This window comes from Pantherophis guttatus, chromosome 8 (genome assembly GCF_059756535.1).
Source record: "Pantherophis guttatus breed Tessera chromosome 8, ASM5975653v1, whole genome shotgun sequence".
In the NCBI taxonomy this organism is placed as follows: Eukaryota; Metazoa; Chordata; class Lepidosauria; order Squamata; family Colubridae; genus Pantherophis; species Pantherophis guttatus.
The window spans coordinates 71,289,710-71,313,973 of record NC_142070.1 but is presented as its reverse complement, the minus strand read 5'-3'; the positions used below and the strand labels follow the sequence as shown (position 1 = coordinate 71,313,973).

The 24,264-nt window shown below is 37.4% G+C and overlaps 1 protein-coding gene across 14 annotated transcripts in view; it reads left to right on the top strand.

The window, feature by feature from the left end:
- FRYL (FRY like transcription coactivator) overlaps window positions 1–24,264 on the top strand; it is a 171,041-nt gene that overhangs the window by 31,900 nt on the left and 114,877 nt on the right. For 2 of the 14 annotated variants that reach the window (XM_087875304.1, XM_060690834.2), the window contains exon 1: window positions 2,296–2,550. The exons of 11 other annotated variants lie outside the window; for them this stretch is intronic. In XM_087875304.1, coding sequence (XP_087731430.1) covers window positions 2,391–2,550 — 160 coding nt within the window. In that variant the 5' untranslated portion in view covers window positions 2,296–2,390. Of the gene's footprint in view, window positions 1–2,295; window positions 2,551–11,839; window positions 11,969–24,264 lie in introns of those variants that run through there. One more of the 14 variants, XM_060690835.2, reaches the window with a different exon arrangement.

Sequence of the window (24,264 nt, the reverse complement as noted above, 5' to 3'; positions counted from 1 at the left end):
CACAAAAGCTGTCTATGTCATCTCCAGGTTTTAATGCTCAAGTCTTTTCAAATCAAAATATTTTTGGTTTTTTCTTTCCTAGCTTTGAGGTTGGAATGTACATGCCCAGTGTTCACACAGTGGTTCTCTCTGGTTCTAGCTATTCTAGTTCCCACCTCTCCCCTTCAGCCCTTACCTAAGAAACAGTCTCTTGTCACATTTTATTGAATCCATTATATAGCACAAAACTTACTTTTCTGGGTGGTATTGCTGAATTTTTCATGGACAAACTGTTGATGATCTGTGAATAAACTGAATGCTAAAACAGTTTTCTACTTGCATAAGCTCTTAGTTGGAGTAACTAGATTCAAGTATATAAACCCAAAGTCGGACGTCTCTTTCTGCTTCCTTCTCATGTAAATACCAGTATATGTATAATTCTTGACTTCATTAGATATTTTGAATTGAATATCTCTCTGAATTTCTGTCCTGATAAAATGCAAAAAGACATGTAACTTTAAGCAGTATAATTAGCCTTATGTTCAACAAATTTTTGTTCTGAAAATATTTTACTTAAATTTTGAAGTTGGCAAACTTACATTCATAACCACTATACTGCACTGGAGTAAATGCAGAAAACAAGGCCTAGAAGACCTGTAAACAAATAAAAGCAATTATATAAGAAATAATAAGTCACAGAAATTAAAGACATGACTAGATAAGAAAGAGAAATGTAGTTAAACCTAGTTTACCCAAAGATTGTGTTATTCATTTTCTGTATGTGACATTTGTTCTGGTCACTCTAGCATCCAGTCCACATTGATTTCCCGTTCTTGATCTGTTTCTTCTTGCTATACTTCTTAAGCAATCCATTCCCATTGCAGTCAGCTTCTTTTTTTATTGCCATACCCAACTATCGCTTTCATCACAAAATGAGCAGAAGCATGTTCTCTCCCATTTTCATATGTCTTCACAAATATTGATTCCTTGAAGAAGGTTACGTATTATCCCTTTACATTTCTACCAGCATTTGTACACCTTTAAATGTTTCCATTGATGTGCTTGGTCTAAGTTTTTTCATTTAGGAATAACTTGGAACAATTCACTTTGTTACTTCACAAACGCAACAGCTACCTTAATCTTGACACTTTAATTTTAGAGCCAAACTCCTTGTTGCATTGTGCAGCTTCATAGTCATTGCAAATCATCTGAATCCTTTGCAGCATAAATTAAAGCACACAAAAGGGCATGACCTCAACCATCATATCTCTGACTTCACCACAAGCTGCCCCTATAAATTTATCCATAAATACATTAATCACAAGGTAACATCACAGTTCTCTGCTTAATGTTGAACCATTTCCTGAACTTTCTTTTTATTTTCCATGAGGTTTATTTTCATCACGTACTATTTTTGTTTCATTCAGCAGCATATCTTCAACATCATATTTGTACAAAACATTCCACTATTAAAACTGATTAACTTTTGTCATATGCTTTTTCAGAACAAGCAGTCTTACAGTAAACTTTTTTCTCACTTCAAACACTTCTTAAAAGACTCATGAAGAGCAAAAATATGAACTACCTACTTCTATCTTGCTATGTTTCATATTACTTTTACTCATGAAAAGAGTTAAATGTAAGGTTAAAGATTTATCTGGAAAGAAAATAAGTGAAATATTCATACAAATATGTCTAACTAGTGATTATGTCTTGGCTAAGATTTGATCCTCCTATGTAATGGTATGTATGTCAGAATTCAGCTCATTCAGCAAGTTACAAACATGCTTTCTAATCTTCTCTATGAATAATATATAAAAGATGCAATATTAGAGAAAATACCTTGTATAAAATGCTGTGACTTAAATTGCCATTTATTGACAGCCCTTTTATAACTTAATTTGTGTTATAAACTGAATGGATACTTAGCATAGAGTATTGGAAAACTTGGTAACTATATTCATAAGGGCCACAAACATTTCACAGTGATAACTCTTATCTTTCGAGTGCAGAAGTATACTCCTCCCTTACAAGATAAAACTAAAACTTCCAGCTAATTAGGTAGAAACATATTTTATATGTATGCATGTTGTATGTTTTATGTTCTTTAAATTATCATTCCGTTATTTTTATTGGTTTATGTTCACAGTTCACAGTCTCAAGAGTATTTCTAATGACTGGGCTGCTTTAGTTTGTTAAAATGTACATCTTTAAACTTTTCTCAGTCGTTCGCTTGCTGGTGTTTGAACTGCGCACCACCCAAGTTTAGTATGACATCATTATGTAAAGTAGCACAAACAGACCGGCTTGTAAATGTTCTTCAAGGAAGTTTGCACAAGCATCTGGACTTCTGCTTGTGGCCATTAAACGGAAGACTTTAATCCATGTGCTAGGAATGGTAAAACTCAAGCATGGATTTCTTTAAAAAAATTGTGCCTTCTGTCACGTCAGATGTTGGAAGTACGGTCTGTGAAAATTCTCCGAAACTATTGAAAATGAGGCGCATCAGTTTGTTTTCGTTAGGACAGACTTTAGATGAAGATGACATTCATGTTCTGCATTCCAATTACAGTATGTATTGATGTGCCTTGATTATGGGGAATTTGAGGGCTAGTGTAATTTTTAAAAGATAGTACTATTATCTGAGCTACGGCAATCAGCTTTCCTGCCTTGAAAATGAATTTGTGTACCATCTGCTGAAGAGCTCATTTATTTAAATGGTACTCAAATCATACATCCTTCTGTGAAAGGTATCTGGCTGCAGTTTGTAAATTACAAGATGTCATGTGGAAAGTGCAATGTATTGGTGCTGAATATAGTATTCTTTTTCTGTTTTTGTTTTGTTTCCTTGGGCTTTAGGGCCGAAAATATTATTAAAGCCCAGTTTGTGCATTTGTTCTGTGCCAATCAAAGAGTTGATTATTTTTATTTGGAATGTATTTTTTATCTATTTCTATGTATTTTTTATTTTATGCTTTGTTAGCTGCCCAGAGTTATTTGATTAAGATATCCATATACTTTTTAAAAATAAATATTTTATAACTTTCAAAACCTCTTTAGTACAAGAAAATGGAAGTCAACTGAGGGGATTACTGAAGTAAATACAAGAAAAATTTTCCATTTGTATTGTCAATATTTCGGGGAAGAGAAAACAATTTACATGGCTTAGGACCGGGGTATCTACGAGACCACCTTCTGCCACCAGTAGCCTCTCACCGACCAGTACGCTCCCATAGAGAGGGGCTTCTCAGGGTGCCGTCGGTCAAACAATGTCGATTGGCGGCTCCCAGGGGGAGAGCCTTCTCTGTGGGGGCACCTGCCATTTGGAACGAGCTCTCCCCGTAGATACGGAGGATCCCGGATCTGCGCACTTTCCGCCGTGCCCTCAAAACATTTTTATTCCAGCAGGCTGGCCTGGCCTAACTTCCCTTTTTAAATTGCTTTTTAAATTTGCCTTATAAATTGGGGTGTTTTAAATTTGTTTTGGGCCAAAGTATTTAATGTATTTTAAATGGTTTTTTTAACTTTTTTACTATGTGTATTTTATCTTTTGGCTGTTCACCGCCCTGAGTCCTTCGGGAGTAGGGCGGTAAATAAATTTAAATTTAAATAATAATAATAATAATAATAATAATAATAATAATAATGATGATGATGATGATGATGATGATGATGATGCAGTGAGAGCTATAGTAGAAGGAAGAATTTGGTAATTATAACCCCCTTTTCTTATTCTAAGAATGCTTGCACAGTTTAACTTGAAGCATGTTTCTCATAAATTTAAGAAACAAACAAGGTGAACTTGAAGTATTAGTTCTTGAAGGCAGATATGATATAGTTGCCATTACTGAAACCTGGTGGGATGAAATTTATGACTGGAATGTACTGATGGAAGGATACAAACTATTCAGAAGAAACAGACCTAACAAAAGAGGAGGTGGAGTTGCATTATATATAAAAAATCACCACATCTCTACAGAAGTATACAAAACCAAGGATGAAAATCTCCTAGAATCCATATGAGTCAATATAAAAGAGAAAAAAATGACATTGTTATAGTAGTATATATATACTACAGACCACTTAACCAAGCAGAAGAAATAGATGAACTCTTTGCTAATCAATTAACAAATGAATGTAGGAAACATACCACAGTAGCAATGGGAGACTTTACCCTGATACAAATGGGAGACAAACTCTGCAGGAAGTGGGAGATTGAATTTAGCTGTCAATTTTGTCATCCAAAGGTAGATAAATAGAGGAAAAGCTATACTGGACCTAATTCTTACTAATAGAGAAGAAGTGATAGGAGTTGAAGTTGCCGGCACCTTGGGCAAAAGTAACCACGTCATATTGAAATTTAATATAATGCTAACACAAGCAATAGAATATAATCCAACCAGTGTCTTAAACTTTAAAAGAGCTGATTTTAACAAACTCAGAAAGAGCCTAAGAAAAATTCATGGATAAAAGTAGCAAGGAAGTAACAGGCAGTAGAGAAATGTTAGTACCACTTTATAAATCCTTAGTAAGACCACACCTGGAATACTGCATCCAGGTTTGGTTACCACATTACAAAAAAGATGTTGAGACTTTGGAAAACGTGCAAAGAAGATCAACTAAGGTGATTAAGGGCCTGGAGACAAAAACACATGAAGAATGATTGCAGGAATTGGGTATGGCCAGTCTAAAGAAAAGAAGGGGTAGCATGTTAGCAGTATTCCAGTATTTGAGGGGTTTCCACAAAGAAGAGGGGTACAATTTATTTTCCAAAGCCCCAGAGGGCAGGACAAGAAACGATGGAAATTAATCAAGGCGAGAGCAAAGCAAATTTGGAATTAAAGAGAAACTTTCCAACAGTGAGGATAATTAACCAGTGGAACAGCTTGCCTTCAGAAGTTGCAAGTGCTTTATCACTGGAGGTTTTTAAGAAGAGACTGGACAGTCACTTGTCTGAACTGGTATAAGGCAGTGCTGGCGAAACGTTTCAGCACCGAGTGCTGAAAAGGTTGTGTGGAAATGTTGCGCATGTGTGCGCTCATCAGGGCTGCGCTCTGGAAAAGCTGAACTTCCAGGTTCTAGCGCGCATGCTAGATCAGCTGGCTGGCGTACATGCGCAGGCCGGTTTTCGGCACTGCCGCACGCACGAAGGGATCACACTCTGGAAAAGCCAAACTTCCGGGTTCTAGCGCGCATGCGCACCTGACAATCAGCTGGCCGGCGTGCACACGCAAAGGACAGCTGATCGTCATGTGCGCATTTGCACCAGAAACCCAGAAGACAAACAGGCAAGGCCGTGTGTGCTGGGTGACAAGACTTCGCGTGCCACTTTGGGCACGCGTGCCATAGGTTCGCCATCACGGGTATAAGGTCTCCTGTTTGAGCAGGAGGTTGGACTAGAAGACCTCCAAGATCCCTTCCAATTTGATGCTGATCGATTTATTTCAATTAATATATGTTCAATTTTCTTTTCCTTTTGTAGATAATATACATTGAATAGCTATTTCCTGATGTTTCATCTGATTCTGGTATTGCAAATAGAGTCTAGCTCTGAAAGTGTGGATTATGTTTTTCCTTCTTAAACATGATTATACCAAGTAATATTGTTAATATAATTCCCATTTCTGTTAATCTAATTATAGTATTTTAGTTCTTTTCTGAGGAAGAGCTGTCCAACAGTAAATGACTCTGGGTGGCTTGCAAGTCAAAACATATATTACTATTAAAAATTTAAAAAAAACATTTAAAACTATAATTATGTAAAAAACAATAGAAAACAATAAAACATTTAATTCAAAGCATACATAAGATCAAGATATCTGGCCCGTTAACGTTATAGCCAGGAAGTGGAGCCCTTGGCACATGTGACACCCAAGACTTGGGAGCCTAGCGAGGTTTGTAGAGGCCATTCTAATCTCTGAAGGAAGGATGTTCCATTGAGCAGGGGCCCCTGCAGAAAAAGCTCACCTTGTAGTTCCCGCCAAATGACACTCTTTGACTGATGGGATCTGCAGGATGCCTATTCTATTTCACCAGCACCTTGAATTGTACCCGGAAACACACTGGAAACCAGTGTAACTCATGCAGGAATGGTGTTACATTTGCCATATATCTGACATCAGTTATTAGTCACATGGCTGCATTCTGCACCAGTTGAAGTTTCCAAATGGTCTTCAAGGACAGCCCTATGTAGAGCATATTACAGTAGTCTAATTTGGAGGTTACAAGGGCTTGAGTTACCGTGAGCAGGGCACAACAGACGTACCACCCGAAGGTGTGCAAAGGCCCTCCTGGCCACAGTTGCCACCAGCTCTTCGAACAGGAGCCACGAGTGTAGGAGGACCTCCAGATTGCACACTGAGTCTGGGGTAGTACCACCCCATCCAGAACCAGAGACGGAAGATATTTGTCTCCAGGGGGCTCCAAATACCCACAGCAACTTTGTCTTGCTATGGTTAAGTCACAGTCTGTTTTGCCCCATCCAGGTTGCATTTTGATGTCTTCGTGTGAGCTTTTCATAACTTGGTGGGACAAAACATTTGAATGGAATGCAAGGATTTAATTAAAAGAACTAGCCAGACCCCAGGGGGAAGGAGTATTGAAATCCAGGCATTTGAGCACGTAGGAAACTATCTTTTCTTTTTAATTTTTTTTTTCAAGCAGAACAGAATTGTTCAGAGCTATTCCAGAAAGCAAAACAAGGAACAGCGGATTGAAATGAAGTAGGTTTTATATCAAAATATTTCCAAATATGTAGAGTTCAACAGTGGAACAGGCTATGTTGATTCTCTTTTGCTTGAGGCGTCCAAGCAAAATCTGGATGGCCATCTGTTGGGGATGCTTTAGTAGAGGATTCCTATACTGTGCTTGACTAGGTGATTCTCATTTCCATTTTTTATATTTTGTGTCTATGATTCCCAAAAGAATTAGCTTCTGAATTGTTGCTGGTCTCAGAGGGGAAGATGCCTATTACTGGTGGGGCCAGTAGCAGTCTTCTATAGGAAAGGATACTTTAGGGAGAGGAAGGGTAATATTTTCATCTAGGAAAATACCATGGACATAAACTCTTAATTCCTTCCCCACCATTTCAGTGTCGCATTGCTGTAGATTAACCATGACGCAAATGGCTGTGTTTAATGTGAATGTATTGTTAGTGTTAATCTGAAAAATCTTTTAGTTTGGTTCTAAGTACCTACTGCACATTTGTGAAAAGAATAGTGATTTGTACAGAGCTTTTTTCTGAATATCTTTGAACCGTGGCGAGTTTATAATCAAGGAAACTTTGAAAAAAAGTGATGTTTTCCCCCACTTTTTGAATCTTATAGTTGGTATATCTAATTTTCAGGCTGAAATATATGTATGGTGGGATAGCAAAACTGCAGGTGGCCATCTTAAGCAATAAAGTGAACTAAAGATTTTTAACGTTTATGTAGGATGTAATCTTCCTGGTTGAGCAATTGAGATAAAAAGCATAAAGTATTCTAATTGCTTGGTTGAAGATTAATCCTGTATTTGAACTGTTTAAATGCTGCAAACTCTTGAGTCATTAGAATCTCTCCAATTCAGTTTGCCTTATTGCTAGCCAAAAACTACGTGAACTTATGAAACATAGATTTATTGTAGTCTGCAATCCTGCTTTTTAGAATAGTAGACAGAAGCTGAATCCTCTTTAAATTATCTGCTTATTTCTATTTTCGTATCCTGTTAATGCAATGAAATGTTCCTAAGGCATACAGTCATAAACTGCTGAATTACCAGTGAAATGTTGTTAGAAGATGGGGACCCGAGACAGGTAACAAATAAAATTGAACACAGAATCTTTTGTAAGAATGTTTTAAATGTGAGAATGTAATTATTGGTTCTATGTGTGAATGGAGTACTGATAAGCAATGAAAAATACTCTGTTAGAATTTTGAATATTCCATTTATATTTATTGAAATAGTGGAGAAAAAAGTAAGCATGAGTGAATGTAGAATAGCACCAATGAAAAAAATAACATTTTTGTCAGATTTCTCTTTGGGACAACAATAAATTTTAGCTCACTGGAAGTTACAACAGATTTTGTAACTAAGTAAAGGTATAAACTTTAAGGTCTTAACTCGAATAGACTAGTTGCTTTATTGCAGGAAGAAGTTATTCTGCAGAGATCTACCTATGAATCAAGCTCTCTGTACAAATCAACCCAAGGTTTAAATCATAAGCTTCTTTGTTTATTTAGATATTAACAGGTTTCTTAGCTATAAAGGTAAAGGTTCCCCTCGCACAAATGTGCTAGTCGTTCCCGACTCATCCTCCGTTTCAAAGCCGAAGAGCCAGCGCTGCCCGAAGACGTCTCCGTGGTGATGTGACAGGCATGACTAAACTCCAAAGGCGCACGGAACGTTGTTACCTTCCCACCAAAGGGGGTCCCTATTTTTCTACTTGCATTTTTTACATGCTTTCGAACTGCTAGGTTGGCAGAAGTTGGGACAAGTAATGGGAGCTCACCACATTACGCGGCACTAGGGATTCGAACCGCTGAACTGCCGACCTTTCGATCGACAAGCTCAGCGTCTTAGCCACTGAGCCACCACGTCCCTTTTTCTTAGCTATAGTCATATTTTAATAGTCAATTAAAAATATAATAATACAATAAAATATTCAATATTTTTATTTCAAAATTAAATTCAGGCAACAGTAAAACAAATTCATAGACTTTCCAAAATAATTCATTTTTTAAAATTGCAGAAGGCCAATAACGTAGAGAACAATCTGATTTACGGCACAAGGTTGTTCCATAGGACAGGCATCTCTACTAAAAAATGGTGCCTGCAGCTCTCAGCCCTCCCTTTGCAGTAATGGAGAATTCAAGGCACTTTCTGTTAAGAAGAGCCAGTTGAGCAGATCAAATGTGCTGAAGGGGATAATTCTGCAGGTATTTGAGCATCAAGCCACAAAGGGCTTTTTGTAAGTCAAAACCAGCATTTTAAATTGCACCTGGAAGCTGCTAGGGAGCCAATGCAGGATCCAGATCATCAGTGTAACATGTTCCTTTTCATGGCAACAGATGGGATGGCTGTTCTTTTTCATCCTTGAATACTGTAGACATCTGGCCATGTGCACATAATAACCCTGTTTGAACTAAGTATCATAACTTTTGCCTCACCAGCTTCAGTTTTACAGTATCTAGCTAGCTTTTAACTATTTTTTTTTATATTTAGAAAAACAAAATCTTTTAACACATGAAATTTATAACGATAGTTTCAACTTCTCTAAAATAGAAAATATAGTTGTATCTAATTGCAAATTGTAATTGCAGTTGTATATTTTGGTTTCTTTATAAGAATGAAATATTGGATAGGGATATAATAAAGTCTTGCAAACCCCATAAATTAAAATTGCTTATAAATTAATAGTATAAATAAATATTGTTATAGATAAACGTCTTTATATATGTGTTCTCTGTGCATTTTTCTTTGACACAGATATGTGAAAGAATTATAACGATTTAGAATTGTCTTCAAAACTGAGACAGCAATGTGCAAAAAACTCAAAGCAGTATATATTTTAAAGACAGTAAATAAAGAAGTGCCTTGGGGATTTTCCCATGGTGATAATCTATTTGGTAGATATATCATTAATTATAAAGTATATTGCAAATATTTTGCATACAATATTAAGGGAAGCTTTGTTTTAACAATGGGTTGTTCAAGAAAGTAAGCCTTTAAATGAACCAAAATAACTGCTCAAGAAAAAAAGCCTCTAGACAAAGAAAAGTAAACTAGCCATTTAAGTATCTGATTCCCTTTTTATAAATCACTGTAAAATGGCCTTTTCTGGGGATGAAATCATTTTCCCTCCAGCTATTCTCGGGGTGAAAACTTTCTAAAATTGTCTAGAACAGGAAAGGATTTCTGATGACCTGGACATGGCCTGGCCAATCTGGGTGATGCACCGGCACAGAATTGTGTTGAAAACTTGCAGTGATATGAAGAATTTGTTTTGGTGGGATACATTTGAAATGCGGTGGAGAAATGATACCTTCTAGTAGGTACTCATTATCTGTTTTGGTAGAGGGTATATTATTATTATTATTATTATTATTATTATTATTATTATTATTATTATTATTATTATTTATTTTATTATTATTTATTTATTTATTTATTTATTTATTTATTTTATTATTTATTTTATTATTTATTGAATTTATATCCTGCCCTTCTCCCTGAAGGGACTCAGGGCGGTGAACAGCCGAAAATTAAAATAACATACAATATAAAAGTTAAGATAACTAAAAAAAATAAATTAATCAGCCTCCCAATTTAAAACCCCAAGCTATACAATTAAAAAACTAACCCATAAAACCTATTCAGGCCAGTCCGCTTGCTGAAATAAAAACGTCTTCAGGGCCTTACGGAAAGTGCGGAGATCCTGGATCAGTCGTATTCCGGGAGGTAGCTCGTTCCAGAGGGCGGGTGCTCCTACAGAGAAGGCTCTCCCCCTGGGGGCCGCCAGCCGACATTGCTTGACCGACGGCACCCTGAGGAGGCCCTCTCTGTCAGAGCGTATTGGCCGGTGGGAGGTTATTGGTAGCAGAAGGCGGTCTCGTAAATACCCTGGCCCTAAGCCATGGAGCACTTTAAAGGTGAGAACCAACACCTTGAAGCGCACCCAGAAGACCACCGGGAGCCAGTGCAGCTCGCGCAGGAGAGGTGTTATATGGGAGCGCCATATCGCTCCCGTAATCACCCGCGCGGCCGCATTCTGGACCAGTTGGAGCCTCCGGGTGCTCCTCAAGGGAAGCCCCATGTAGAGAGCATTGCAGTAGTCCAGGCGAGAAGTGATGAGAGCATGAGTGACTGTGCATAAGGAATCCCAACTCAGAAAGGGGCGCAACTGTATAGTTGAAACTTGCCCATATTGCAAATGAATTCCAATGCAATGTTACTGGCCTAGGTTACTTTTCTAGGAGCAATGTCATTAATGACATTGAAATCTGTTTCGGTCACTGAGATCCTCATAACCAGTGATGAATCTGGCAATTTAGGTAGTCCTCAACTTATGTAAGTGTGAAAATTGGTCACAAGTCACTTTTTTCAGCGCCATTGTAACTTTGAACAGTCACTAAACAAACTGTTGTAAGTGGAGGACTACCTGTACTGGTTCAGTAATAGCATTCTTTGCTTACTTAGGAGAACATATTTATTTTTCTCTTTCAGTCCTCAGAGGTTTGACAGAATAGCAATGTTTTACTAACTGCCAAAATATTAAGAGGAAAAAAACTCCTCTCATCCTGGAGCCTCTGCTAGTTCATAAAAGGGGAAGTTGCCATCCTCCAAATAGCATCTGAAACATTGAGAGAATGGTGCTGCGTAGGGCACCCAAAAGGGCAGAGATGGGGAGATAGGTGGGTGTGGATAATTGAAGAAGAGGCAGAAATTCCTACTTATTGACTGGTTGCATAGAATTTGGGACTTGATAAATGGAAGAATAGCGATTCTAAAGTTGGAATCACATAACGTGAAAATGTTTTGTTTGCAATTTGCAAACAGAGTAGCAATAAGAGCTATTACAGTGAGTTGCCACTTGAAGTTCTCAACAGCAAGGTGACTAAAAGCTTTGGCTTCAGCTGCATTTCATTTTTTTTTTTAAATTTATTTTTTGGTCTTATCTGGGGACCAGTGTGTGTCATCAAGAAATATGAGTATCCTGAAAGATGTCCTCTTGTGACAAGCATGGGAACTTTATTTTTCTTACTGAAGGTCATCTGCATTCAGCAGCATTTCCACTATAGTTGTGCGTCACTCGGAGGCTGCATGGTAATGAAATACTGATGCTATGGGCCAAAACTCTGTTGGTCTGTGAGCAAAAAAGGGATGACCGGTAGACAAGATACACCAACAAAATTACAGCTGCAGCAGCTCTGAAACATGATGTTGAGCCTACAAGACTCTGTGCTTTTTGAAATTAACATTAAATCCCTACTAAAGTTATGGAACAGCAGCTGTAAGTATATTATCTTGGATGAGGCATCCACATCATGAGAGTTCCCTGCATGCTAATTTTTGAATGTTAAGTTGTGCAAAGGCTGACTGTTGTGAGAGGCAAATGGGAGAAATAGTTAAATATTAACAATTGCAGTATATTCTTCTTTTTTAAAAAAAAAACCCTGCAGTTTCTGTATATATTTCTGTGTTTAAAAAAACAAACAAACCGTGGCAGTTTCTTTTAAAGGGAAGTGACAGTTTAAATCCCAGGCTCTGCAGGGTTCTGTGTCTTGTCTAATGCTATTCCATAGTTCAGTTCAGGACAAAATATGCTTTGTAGCAAAATCAGCTGCTTAATGTATTCCGTAGCAAATGTACTGTTTTTAAATGTTAAAATGTGTGTATAATTATATAATTGATGTTAATGTTTTCCAAAGAACAGTTATATCCCAATTCTTGCGATGCATTTGTCTAAATCAAGTAATGGAAGGAAAAAAAACTCTTGACCTTAATAGCCCCATTGGCTTTGAGGAGCATAGCTACCCTAGAAAAAATTGGAACTCCAGAAGAGAAAGTGGAATGTACCATCCTTTCTAATCAGCATATAAATAGATTTACATTCACTAAACCAAAATAGTCAAAATAGAGAAAAAAGCAGCACTGTCAGAACTCGAGGTTTTGATTTTCTGATTTGCCTCTAAGTTGCTATGACTCCCTTGAGGGGTTTCAACCCATCATTAGAAAAACCTCTGTTCTAATTTATGTTAAATGCCCTTCATATCACAAATTCAGTTCATTAAATTTTTGAATCTAATGTTTAATATTGATATAACTTTTAGATATATTTTAGATTGCCAGCTGATGAGAAAGCTATTTATAATGGCCTTTCCTTAAAAGTAATTTTAATACGAACTTTTCTATGTAAACCCACAATTCTTTACCATCGAGGACTTATAGTTGAGAGGGAACAAAGGCCAAGGATATGGGTTTCTCCGGGCAGTGACTGGATTTTTGATATAATCCAAAATAAGAGTTATAACCGTGCGCTATCCCTTTTTGCATAGAGTTGTGATTAACAGGAGCACTAGCAATTTAACATAGTATTTAGGATAAGAATATTTATGAATCCTTAATATAAAATTGGTCTCAAGGAGGTTTGAATACTCTGTTGGGTCTGCAGTTAAAAAGAATAATTACTGTTTTCTCAAAAATGAAGGCGTTTGGAGAATTTTCCTGCCAGAGATAGATTAATGAACACCTTGCATTATTGTATTCTAAGCTTCTAATTTTAAATTTTAAAAAAACCAGTTGATTAACTTACCTTCCCCTGTATTCTTTCTACCATAAACAAAATATTAGTTTTGTCTTGTTATTGGAGAACTATAACAATAAGCAGTCATACTATTTATTTGTTTGTTTGCTAAGAAATAGCACTGATCAGTGTGGTATGAAATGAGACTTTGTTTAATTTTAATTTTAATTACCTTTATGACTTTATCATCTTAGTCTTTCCAGAATTTCTCAGTAATTTTTGTTATATTGAAAATGTAAAGGCACTATATAAATTTATACATATTCTATGATTATATATGCTGAAATGACTGAAGGTATAAAGTCAGTAGCATTGTTCCATCACATTTTTTTTTTTAAAAAAGTTTGCTTAGCTGGCAGAACGTTGTGGTTGTGATTGTAGTTGCACTTTTTTCTTTCACTTATAACAATGGAGTGGTATTCATAAGGCCTAGATTCAGGATGCTGTGTCTCTGCCAACAATTCTTTTTGCACCGAGTCGGGAACATTCTGTTAAACTAGCTGAGTATTGAGGCTATTTAACAGTTAAGCTAGCCCTTTATTTCATTCATAAAATTGAAAGAGGGTGGCATCTTACTAATTTTTATTGTAACATTATCAAAAATGAAATATTGGTCAGAATTTTTGTACCAGCTTTTATCAGCATTGTATCAGCATTGTATCAGCATTAAATTGGTGCATCCTGGGCTTGATTCATTGCTGACTCCTGGGAGAAATGTGATACTGCACTTGTGCAAAACAGGATGCGCCCAGGCTGAAAAGTCAGTATCTGTTAAGCCCATGAAAACCTGAGATTTGTAACAGATAATCAGAATAATAATTATCAGATAGTAGAATGGGAGAGAGAAAGCAAATGTCCAAGCAACATTAACAAGTAAGGAGATAGACAGAAAAACACTAAGATAGAGAAAGCATGCTTTTTGTTGTAAACAGTAGGCCAATCTAGGAAAATTTGTGTAGTCCTCATAACAGCATCGATTTGGCAGCTCCCTAGGTTTCCCAACCAAATTTCAGGACATAGCATCTGCCAGCTTTTCCAGGCAACCAGTTATAAAACTACAAGGCCCTTAAGAGACTACCTTCTGCTTTTTTTCAGATACTGCATGTTTTAAAATAAACTGTAAGGATCATGTGAATTAATACAGTCTTTTTATTTGCTGCATAGCAATATTTCTACCTATGAGAAACTCTAAAGCCATTTGAAGAATGAATTAATTAATCTGGAAGTTGAATTTAGGGCTATAGAAGGGGAAGGGATTTATATTCCACTTTTTCATTCAGGGATTGAAAATGATATACATTGCTCCTTCTGTTCCCATTTTTTTTGCCTATAACAACAATCCTGTGAGGTAGGTTGGGCTGAGAGGGCGTGACAGGCCCAAAATCATCCACTGAGCTTCTGTGCCTGATTTATGCATCCATGCCCAGGGGAACATAATCTTTGGTGGAACAATTGTCCTCTGTTGTATTAAAGATCATCAATGCAATCCCATATGTATAATACCGAGAGTCCATGATGAATAGTGACATGTCATTTTCTTGTATTTATTTTATTTATTGTTGGATTTTGTGATTCTTTTATTCATTTAGAACAAAACAAATGATATTGTTTTGATAAATGATATATATTATCTTTTTTAAAAAAATAAATAAATGACTAATGCTTTTATTCTGTTGGCTTTTTTTAAATTTAATTATCCCTTTCTTCATTCTTAGGCCAGCTACAGAAAGAATTCAAAATTTTATATCCAGGGTTCCCAGGTGATCATGTTTCTATACAATTTAGGCACATGCCAGATTAGCCACAGCAATGTTACATCATGCCCTTGAAAAATTATGTTAAATATAAACCTATGTGATGAATGCACATGAGCCAGGACAATACATGAAACAATGAAGTATGTTCTTGCACAATTATTGTGTAACATACAGAAATTTATTTTCATAAGTAAATATTCCTGTAGCATATAATAATGGTTTCTGGTGAATATATATTGCATAGGCTAAAGATACAAGACTGATTGTAAATTTTAACTGTGTGAAGCAAATAATACCAAATTCAAGTTCTTATGCTAGTATTCCATGAAAGTTATTACCACTAATTTTCATCTTAAAATAATTATGTATGAAGTGATTGTATAGTCTTACAAAATAAATAGACAGGAGATATAAATTGCAATAGCAAGAATACCTTGAAGATTAATCTAAAAATTGGTTGTTGCTCCCAAGGAGCTGTTCATTTGGTGAATTTGACCCTTTCGGAAACAAATGGCTTTTTCCTCTTTTATCCCCCTTCCCTTTCTTTTTACATATTCCCTTTCTGCCAGTTTTGTTTTAATTTTTACTTGTGTATGTATTTGTATAAGAAAATTGTTTATAGAAAGAGATTGGGTCAATTAGGAAGCAGGGTGTCTTATTTTCTTATTTATTTTAAGTTATATCTGTTAACTCAGTGAATACTCTTTTTTTTTGCCTTTCTTTTGCTATTTATTGTCTGATTGATATATATACCAACATATCTATATTTACCATTTAATTTAATTTTTAATTTAATTTAATTTCCAATTTATATACCGCCCTTCTCCCTGAGGACTCAGGGCGGTGTACAGCCAAGATAAAAAACAGAATACAAATATTAAAAAACATTTTAAAATATATATAAATTTTGGCCCGAAAGTTAAGAAACCATCAAGCAGCTGTACCGGATAGGAGGGGAGAATCCCAAGAATTGCTTTACTTGCATTGCGGGTTGATTATAGCGATAAGAAAAAGCATTCTGTGCACAAAGGATTCTAAACATGGTACAACTAGTTGTAGGTCCTCCAGGTCTAGATCAGATATTAATGTTGTATCTGGAAGTGACAGACAGCAAGTAAAGCCAAAAAGATCACCAGGGCCATCAGCTAAGGGAAGCTGGAGGCACTGGAAAGATGGGTTTATCAGTTCACATGCCATATGAAGGAGAAGAGGATGGTATGCCAGTCCTTCCTTATGCTCTCCATAAGGTAGAATCAAAATATTCTGTATTTGGTTCAGCTTTTTCTTGGGATGGTTTAGCAGAACTCCCAAAGCACAATTATCTTCACTTCAGGTTCACATCAAAATATACTTCCAGTTTGTATACATTGCAATCGACATATAATGAATCATTAACAGGCTTCATTTAATAAACTGGTTCCAAATTTATGCTTGCTATTCATACAGATACACAGTTTATTTTCTGTTTGTTTAAAGTGTTACTGTAACAAGTCGCTCAATGCTAAGGGTGTTGCCACACCAAATGACCACTGTTGGCTCCTGTTCCCAACTATGAAGTAATCTGGTATTGTTTCCAAGTTGATTATTTTATTTCTAAAATTGCTCTTTTGCTTTACTGGAAGGAACCTGCTCCGAGAAGTGTGTGGTGCATTTTCCACCTGCACTTTCACATTAGGCACAACATAGCTCAACACTACAGAAAGAAAACTTAGCTTTATCTTGGTTTGCAACATAAATTTCACCACATGGCACATACTTGATAAGCATTTTTATAGCAGACAAGCCATATACAGGGACTTCTCATTTTATAACCATTTGTTCAGCCACTATTTGAAGTTATAGCAATGCTGAACAAATTATACTTAACCCTGCAGCAAAAATTACAGCGGCACCTACATGGTCATTAAAATTCAGATGCTTGGTAGCCCACCTGCGCTTAGGACCTCAGAGGACTTAGAGATTGGGCAACTTCCCTCTCTCTCATCTCCCACCTCCCATCTTCACTTTTGTCTTCTCCAGCACTCTGCACTTCCAGCCACCCCACACTTTGCTGTTGATCTTTGTCTTCTTGCCGCCGCTACTGACCAAGCACACCTGGCCCGGCCCTTCGTGACGCGGCTGCTGACTGAGCCAGATTTTCTTGCTGAGGTCGCACTGCCCTTTAAGCAAATTGGCCCTGTCATAAGGTTTTGGAAGGCTTCTGAGGTGGAGTGGAGGGTGTTCAGGACAGTTGGGACTGGAGCCACTAAGCCAGGCTGCGGCTTCTTGGGTAGCATGCCAAAAAACATGCCAACTTTGAGAGAGTGCAGCCAATAGCAGGGTAAGTGTCCTGTCCTAGGGCAAACACACAGAGAGGTAGTTACAAATAAATGAGCAGCAAGAAAAACGTCAGTGCAAACACAACAGGCCCACCAGTAGAGAAACAAGTCTCCCAAAGTTAGCACGTTTTCTTAAAAAAAAGTTCCAATCCAAAACGCTGGACAGAAAAATGGTCAGGCTACATTCAAGAGTCAAAACTTTGTAGAAGGTTTACCAGCCAGTCCAGATCCATAATCAAGGTCGGGAGACTTGCAGGCGCAGTGAAGTTACATGGAGTAGGAGTTTATGGATGGTTATTGCCAAAGCAGAGGCTCTCTTAAATGTTGCTCGTTTGGAAAGATGAGGCTCTTTCCTTGCAAGAAACCTCACAGAATTCCTTTGCTCTACTTACCCACTCCACGTGGCAAGTCCTTGCGCTGGGAAGGGAAGGCAGCGCAACGTCTTCATCTTTAGAGACCGGCGATGGCTGTGCATGCTGGTTACTGGACAGCCCTACCGCATCTTCCAGCACCTGCTCATACAATAGTTCATCCAATAATTCTGGAAGTGACTACTCATTGTTGGTCCCTTCCTCTGAATGTCAGTAGGGGTCAGGATGGCCAGAAGGGTAGAGTTGGAGAAGAATTACCCTTACCTTGGAAGAACTGAGGCTTGGGAGGGAATGGCTTGAATTGGGCTGGGTCCTCAATTGGTGGGTTTCAGTTAACAATACCAATGGCATTGTGTTTTATAACCGCATCACTTAGTGACAGAAATTTAGTCTCCGTTGCTATTGTAACTCGATTACCTATACGTATTGTTGTTGAATATAGAAATCAAATCCTCTGTGTGTGTGTGTGTGTGTGTGTGTATATATATATGTGTATATATATATATAATCTCATTCTTGGGATTAAAGTTCTAGGCTGCCTTCTTCTCAGTTTTGAGAATAAGAGATACTTGTTCAATGTTTATTTTATTTATTATTTATTTATTTTAATTTGATTTATATGCCGCCCTTCTCCGGAGACTCAGGGTGGCTTACAGTGCGTTAAGCAATAGCCTTCATACTTTTGTATATTTTATACAAAGTCAATTTATTGCCCCCACAAACTGGGTCCTCAATTTACCTACCTTAGAAAGGATGGAAGGCTGAGTCAACCTTGAGCCTGGCAAGATTTGAACTTACTTTAATTGCAGACAGCTGGTGTTAAATTACAGTGCTTAGTCTGCAGAGCTATCCAGGTTTATATATTGTTTCTATCTAAGAATCACTGGTTCCCAGTTTGCCTGGTTCAGTTTTTACGCCATTTCACAATTTATTAGAAGATAACATTGCTCTGTTTATACAGCAGGAATAGTTCACTGTAGATTTAGAAATTTCTGATAATGTTTAATTTGATCACGGGACTTGGATCCCAATTTAAATAGAGTTGTTGAACAAATTAAAATTTTATATATTATACTGCTAGTCAGTTCTCTCATTGATAAAGAAACAAGCAACTAACCAAACTATGAGGAAATGCAGCCTGCCCAGCCCTTAAAATAGCAGCAAACATCCTAACCCATTGCCAGCCACCATCACCATCACTGCCATTGCTGTCATAATATCTACAGATATCTTGTTTGAAAATAAAACAATTGCAGGAATTTATTGAGTTGTAACCTTATTGTTCTTTCTAATAAACATCATTATCAGATCTCTTTTAGACTTGCTTTTTGAATTAACTGTTTCCTAAGTTATTGAAGAAAACACTATTCATCACATGTCCAAAGTCAAAATTGAACGAAATGCACTATGGCTTAGCATAACTTATGAAGCTAATCTATGAAAACTATAGACAAAGAAGAGAAAAGATATAAGAAAAATGATAGGGCCTATTAGATCATCTCTCATAATGGGTTTTTAGATTTTTAAAAAATAATGTTTTTCAGAATTTCAGAATAGGTTACTGTTACTGTTTTTGCCATTCTGGCCTCTACAAAATGCTTTTGTGATGTTGTTGTTTGTTGTTTTCTACTAGGTAGTGTAATCTTGGCAAAAGGTAGTGAACCCCACAAAGGCCAGGTTAGTTTGTATTCTGTCTAAAATGCATACAGAAGCTATTTCTATTTTAACTCAGCAATGTATGTGTATCTATTTACCTATCTATAACTACATCTCAAAGATATTTGTGTTCATAGAAAATTTTATGTCTATTGTGCTTTTCCATTTCCTGTCCTGTATATTATATGCCCTAAAAAAAAGTGTAAGCATTTTTTTTCAACAAAACTAAGCATATTTACTTACCACTTGACTCTTGCCTTTGTTTCATTCTTGGTCTCCTTGAGGTTTTTTTTTTTACACAATGAAAAGGCAGATTCATGCCCTTAGGAATACTGCTTGTTTCTTAGTCATTGTTACAATGCCAAAACAAAAATAAAATAAACTGGATGATCAAGTGCCTTCTCTTCCTAGTTCTTTATGCATTTACATTCGCACACAGGATTATATATGTATTTATACATACAATATATAATATATATTTTATGTGCTTGTATGTATGTAGATGTATATAACTAGATATAAGTGATATATACAAATGATGTATAGTATATATTGACATTCACTATAATTGGTAAATACATGCAGATTAATACATAAGCAGATTAATACCAATATGATTGAATGTAACAATATTTCACTTGTATTTTTCTGTGTTTGTTTTATAATTTATATTTTTATGTTATGAGCCAGTTTTGAGTATTGTATGACCAAAAAGGAAGGATACAAATTTAAAAATAAATGACATAAAACCACACACACATATATAATTTGAGTTAAACATATCATCATTGCAGAGTCATTCTTTGCAAGTTATTTACTCTGGACGACCAGTATATGATTATTGAAGCAACAGAGGTTCTTTTAATATAAGGGTTTTTTTTGCTTGTAAACAGCCTAAACTGATAAATAAACAAGACTTCTTGGCCTTTCAATTGGCTAAGCATCCCTGAATAATACAGGCTGAGAATTCCTATACCAGTGATGGCTAACCTTTTTGCCGTTGCATGCCAAAAGTGGGGGTCGCATGGGGGGGTCGCATGTGCGTGTGCCCACATCCGTAATTCAATCTGCCCCACCCTCAGGCGCATGCGCGTGTGACCCCCCCCACTTCCCCCTGCTTTTGACACACGATGGCGGTACCCATCGCGTGCCAAAAGGACGCGATGGGTAGGCCCGTTTTTCCACTTCCCCAGGCTCCAGAGGCTTTCTAGGAGTCTGGGGAGGGCAAAAACAGCCTTCCCCATCTCCCTGGAGGCCTTCCGGAGGCTGGAAACAGCCAGTTTCCTGACTTCCAGTGGGACCGGAAGGCCTGAAAATCAGTTGGCCGGTGCGCGCTGGAGCTTCGCTAGGGCAACACTCGTGTGCCCACTAATATGGCTCCACGTGCCACCTGTGGCACCCGTGCCATAGGTTTGCCATCACGGTCCTATACCATATAATTTGATCTTTCAAGAACAGTGCAATTCAATTTATGATTAATTCCAAAATTATATTCACTACAAATAGTTTCTTAATCAAGAATTCTTCTATATTCTTCTATCTATTTTGTATGTCTTTGTATTTATTTATGGCTGTTCACCGCCCTGAGTCCCTCGGGAGTAGGGCGGTATACAAATATGAAAAATAAATAAATAAATAAACCTCATCCCATTGCACCTTCTAGGCCGCCGCTCAAGAGTGCTGTTCTTCTCTGGGAAAAGAGGTAGAAGTGAATATCTCCTGAAGAATAATGACTCTGACAGCTCAGAATCAGATAACTCAGAACAGGTTGTTGTGGGGAAAATAGGAGGAAGAAGGTGCTTTGGATATATTTGCCAACTTCAGTTATTTGTAAAAGTAGTAAAGGTGACATACAAAATTAATTAATTTCTCCAAATGACCTCTGTAGCAGTTTCCACTATTTGATCAAAGTAATGTACAGGTAGTCCTTGAGTTATGAATGTAATGTCTATTATAGTAGCAAGTCATGACAGTTGTAAAGTGGGTTGGTCGTATAACCAATCCAGTTTCACAACCTTTTTAATAACAAAACTTAAAATGCAGTTATGTGATTGTGGGTCACTGAAAATGGCCATCAATATGGCCCAGTTTGCTGAGTGTCCAAAGTAGAGCAGTGTGACTGGGGCAGGGCGGGGGAAGGGAGAGTATGATGTTGGAACTTTGAATCCATGTCATAAGTAGCGCTCAGGTAGGTCCATTAAAACTTTGAACAGTCACTAAACGACCAGTTGGAAGTTGAGGACTACCTATATATGATTTTGTTTTCTAGCGGATTTCAATGTTTTTTCTTGACTAGTACTGAATAATGAGGCTTTAATGATTTACTTATAAATATGGGAAGATCAGAGTTTTTTTATTGCATTTTAGAGAAAATGGTCAGCTATTAAAATTAAGAGGAGATAAAGAGAAGGAATTGGAACATCATTTGAAGGGATTAAAGATTAATATTTTCAATATGTTGTTTCTCGTAGCTCGTTCCTAATTGAATTTTTCTTAAGTTTGAATGGCGCACAGCTATGGTGTTTGCAGCATTCCACAGTCATAGTATCATTGGATCATAGAACCGGAAGGGACTTTAGAGGTCTTTTAATCCAACTCGCTGCCCAAGGCATCCCAGAACAAATGACTAACCAATCTTTTCTTAAACACCTCCAGTGATGGAGTATCTACAGCTCCATGAGGCAAGCTATTCCACTGATTAATTCTTACTGTCAGAGAATTTCTGCTTAATTCTAGATTGGATTTGTCTTTAACAAGAGAGACTCTTTTAACAGTCACCTGATCACCATTTGCAACCTTCATTGCTGGCTTCTGACAACCAAAATCAATGGGAGGCTGGCAGGAATGTGCAAGTTGTGTTACATTTGCTTAACAACGAATTGCCAGTTCCACTAATTAAGGACTACCTGTATTTAGTGAGCATATTTTACTTAAACTACATGATTTCTCTACTTGTAACTCTACATTCTATTTCTCTAAATTTATAACTATTTACAATATGTAGCAATAGCACTTAGACTTATATACCGTTTCATAGTGCTTTACAGCCCTCTCTAAGTAGTTTACAGAGCCAGCATATATCCTCCATCAGTCAGGGTCCTCATTTTACGGACCTTGGAAGGATGGAAAGTTGAGTCAACCTTGAGCCGGTCACCGAAGTACTGGCAGTGGGTAGAATCAGCCTGTAATCCTGCATTTCACTCCCGGCCCCAGCAGCTTCCAAGCAACTTTACTTTGATCGCCTTTGCTACTTAGCTGGCCTGTGTTGCTGTTCTGTACTGCATGATACCGAAATAAAACTTACTTTATTTTTGGCTCTATATTTCATGGGAACATGTCATTGCTGTCGCAGTTGCTTGGTTGGAACTGTTGCCACATCTTCTACTTTTGGCTGTTGCTGGGTTGGGATTGCTCTGTTGCTGTGGCCTCTCAGCTGGTCACTCGAGGGATTGGATAGATTGCCTGTTGTTGGGTAGGCATTGTTGAGGAAGTTTTGTTTCGTTGCACAGTGATTAGAATGCCATTCTGCAGGCTACTTCTGCTGACTGCCGGCCGCCAGCAGTTTGACAGTTTGAATCTCACCAGGCTCAAGGTTGACTCAGCCTGCCATCCTTCTCAGGTCGGTAAAACAAGGACCCAGATTGTTGGGGGCAATATGCTGACTCTGTAAACCTTAGAGAGGGCTGCAAAGCACTGTGAAGCGATATATAAATCTAAGTGCTATTGCTGTTGAAAGCATGGTCAACAGCAAGAGCAGAAAATTAGATGGTTTGGCTGCAAAAACTTAAATCAGCATAGCTATTTATTATGTTTGTACAAGAAACTCCATAATTTTTAATGGGAAGTGACCAATATCAAGTTTTCCAGATGGAGGTGGCAAGTTTTGCTGAGAAGAGTTACATTTTGTTCATAGTACACCTTAGTTAACCAAGAGGGATGGCAATCTCAATTGTGTTTTGCCATTATGCATTGTACTAGGGCTTACTTTGGAAGCAGAATCTAGGATAGAGGGCTTTGCCTTTTGATAAGGATGAACTGTTTTGCGCAGAGATCCTCACTAGTTCCTTTTGGATGTTGTTATCACACTTTTAATCAGGGGCTTGGTACTGTGCTCTTACTCTGATGTATTTAGTCTACAGCTCCTGCTGACGTTTTTCACCACAGTGTATTTCCACATCCATCATTTGGTGACTAGTTTGATTCCAAGGTATGAGGTCACTACTGTATAACAGAGTGCCCAAAACTACATGGAATTTTGAAATAGCCTTCTGCTGAATTACAGAGCAGTTTTCAAACTGTGCTAGGAAATCTGTCTCCTTTTGCTAAAAGAGCCAATAATGAGAGCCATAATGTCAATTTCTATTCAAGGTACATTGAAATTCATCATCTTTTTGAATTCTATTTTATAATCTGATGCTGGTACATCTTGCAGTCTATGTAGAATCCCACACTTCTTGGTTAATATAGTAATTATGATGTGTGATTATTCCAGGGGTGAAATGTAAAATTTGTTACTACCGGTTCTGTGGGTGTGGCTTGGTGGGGGGTTAATGTGACTGGGTGGGCGTGGCCTTTTTTTTTTTTTTTTAACTTTTCAAAGCATTTTTTCTAATGCTTTGAAAAGCCTCTCTGCCAATCAGGCAACTCAGCTGGGATCATCAGAGACTTTTCAAACCATTTTTTTTACCACCTCTGGCCAACAGGTCGCAGAAAAAAATGCTTTGAAAAGCCTCTGATGATCCCAGCTGAGCCGCGCGATCATCAGAGGCTTTTTTTTTTTACTTTTAAAAGCATTTTTCCGTTGGAAGAGGCTGATGATCGCGCAGCTCAGCTGGGATCATCAGAGGCTTTTCAAAGCATTTTTTTCTGCAACCCGTTATGTTATTAATGTCGTATTTGTC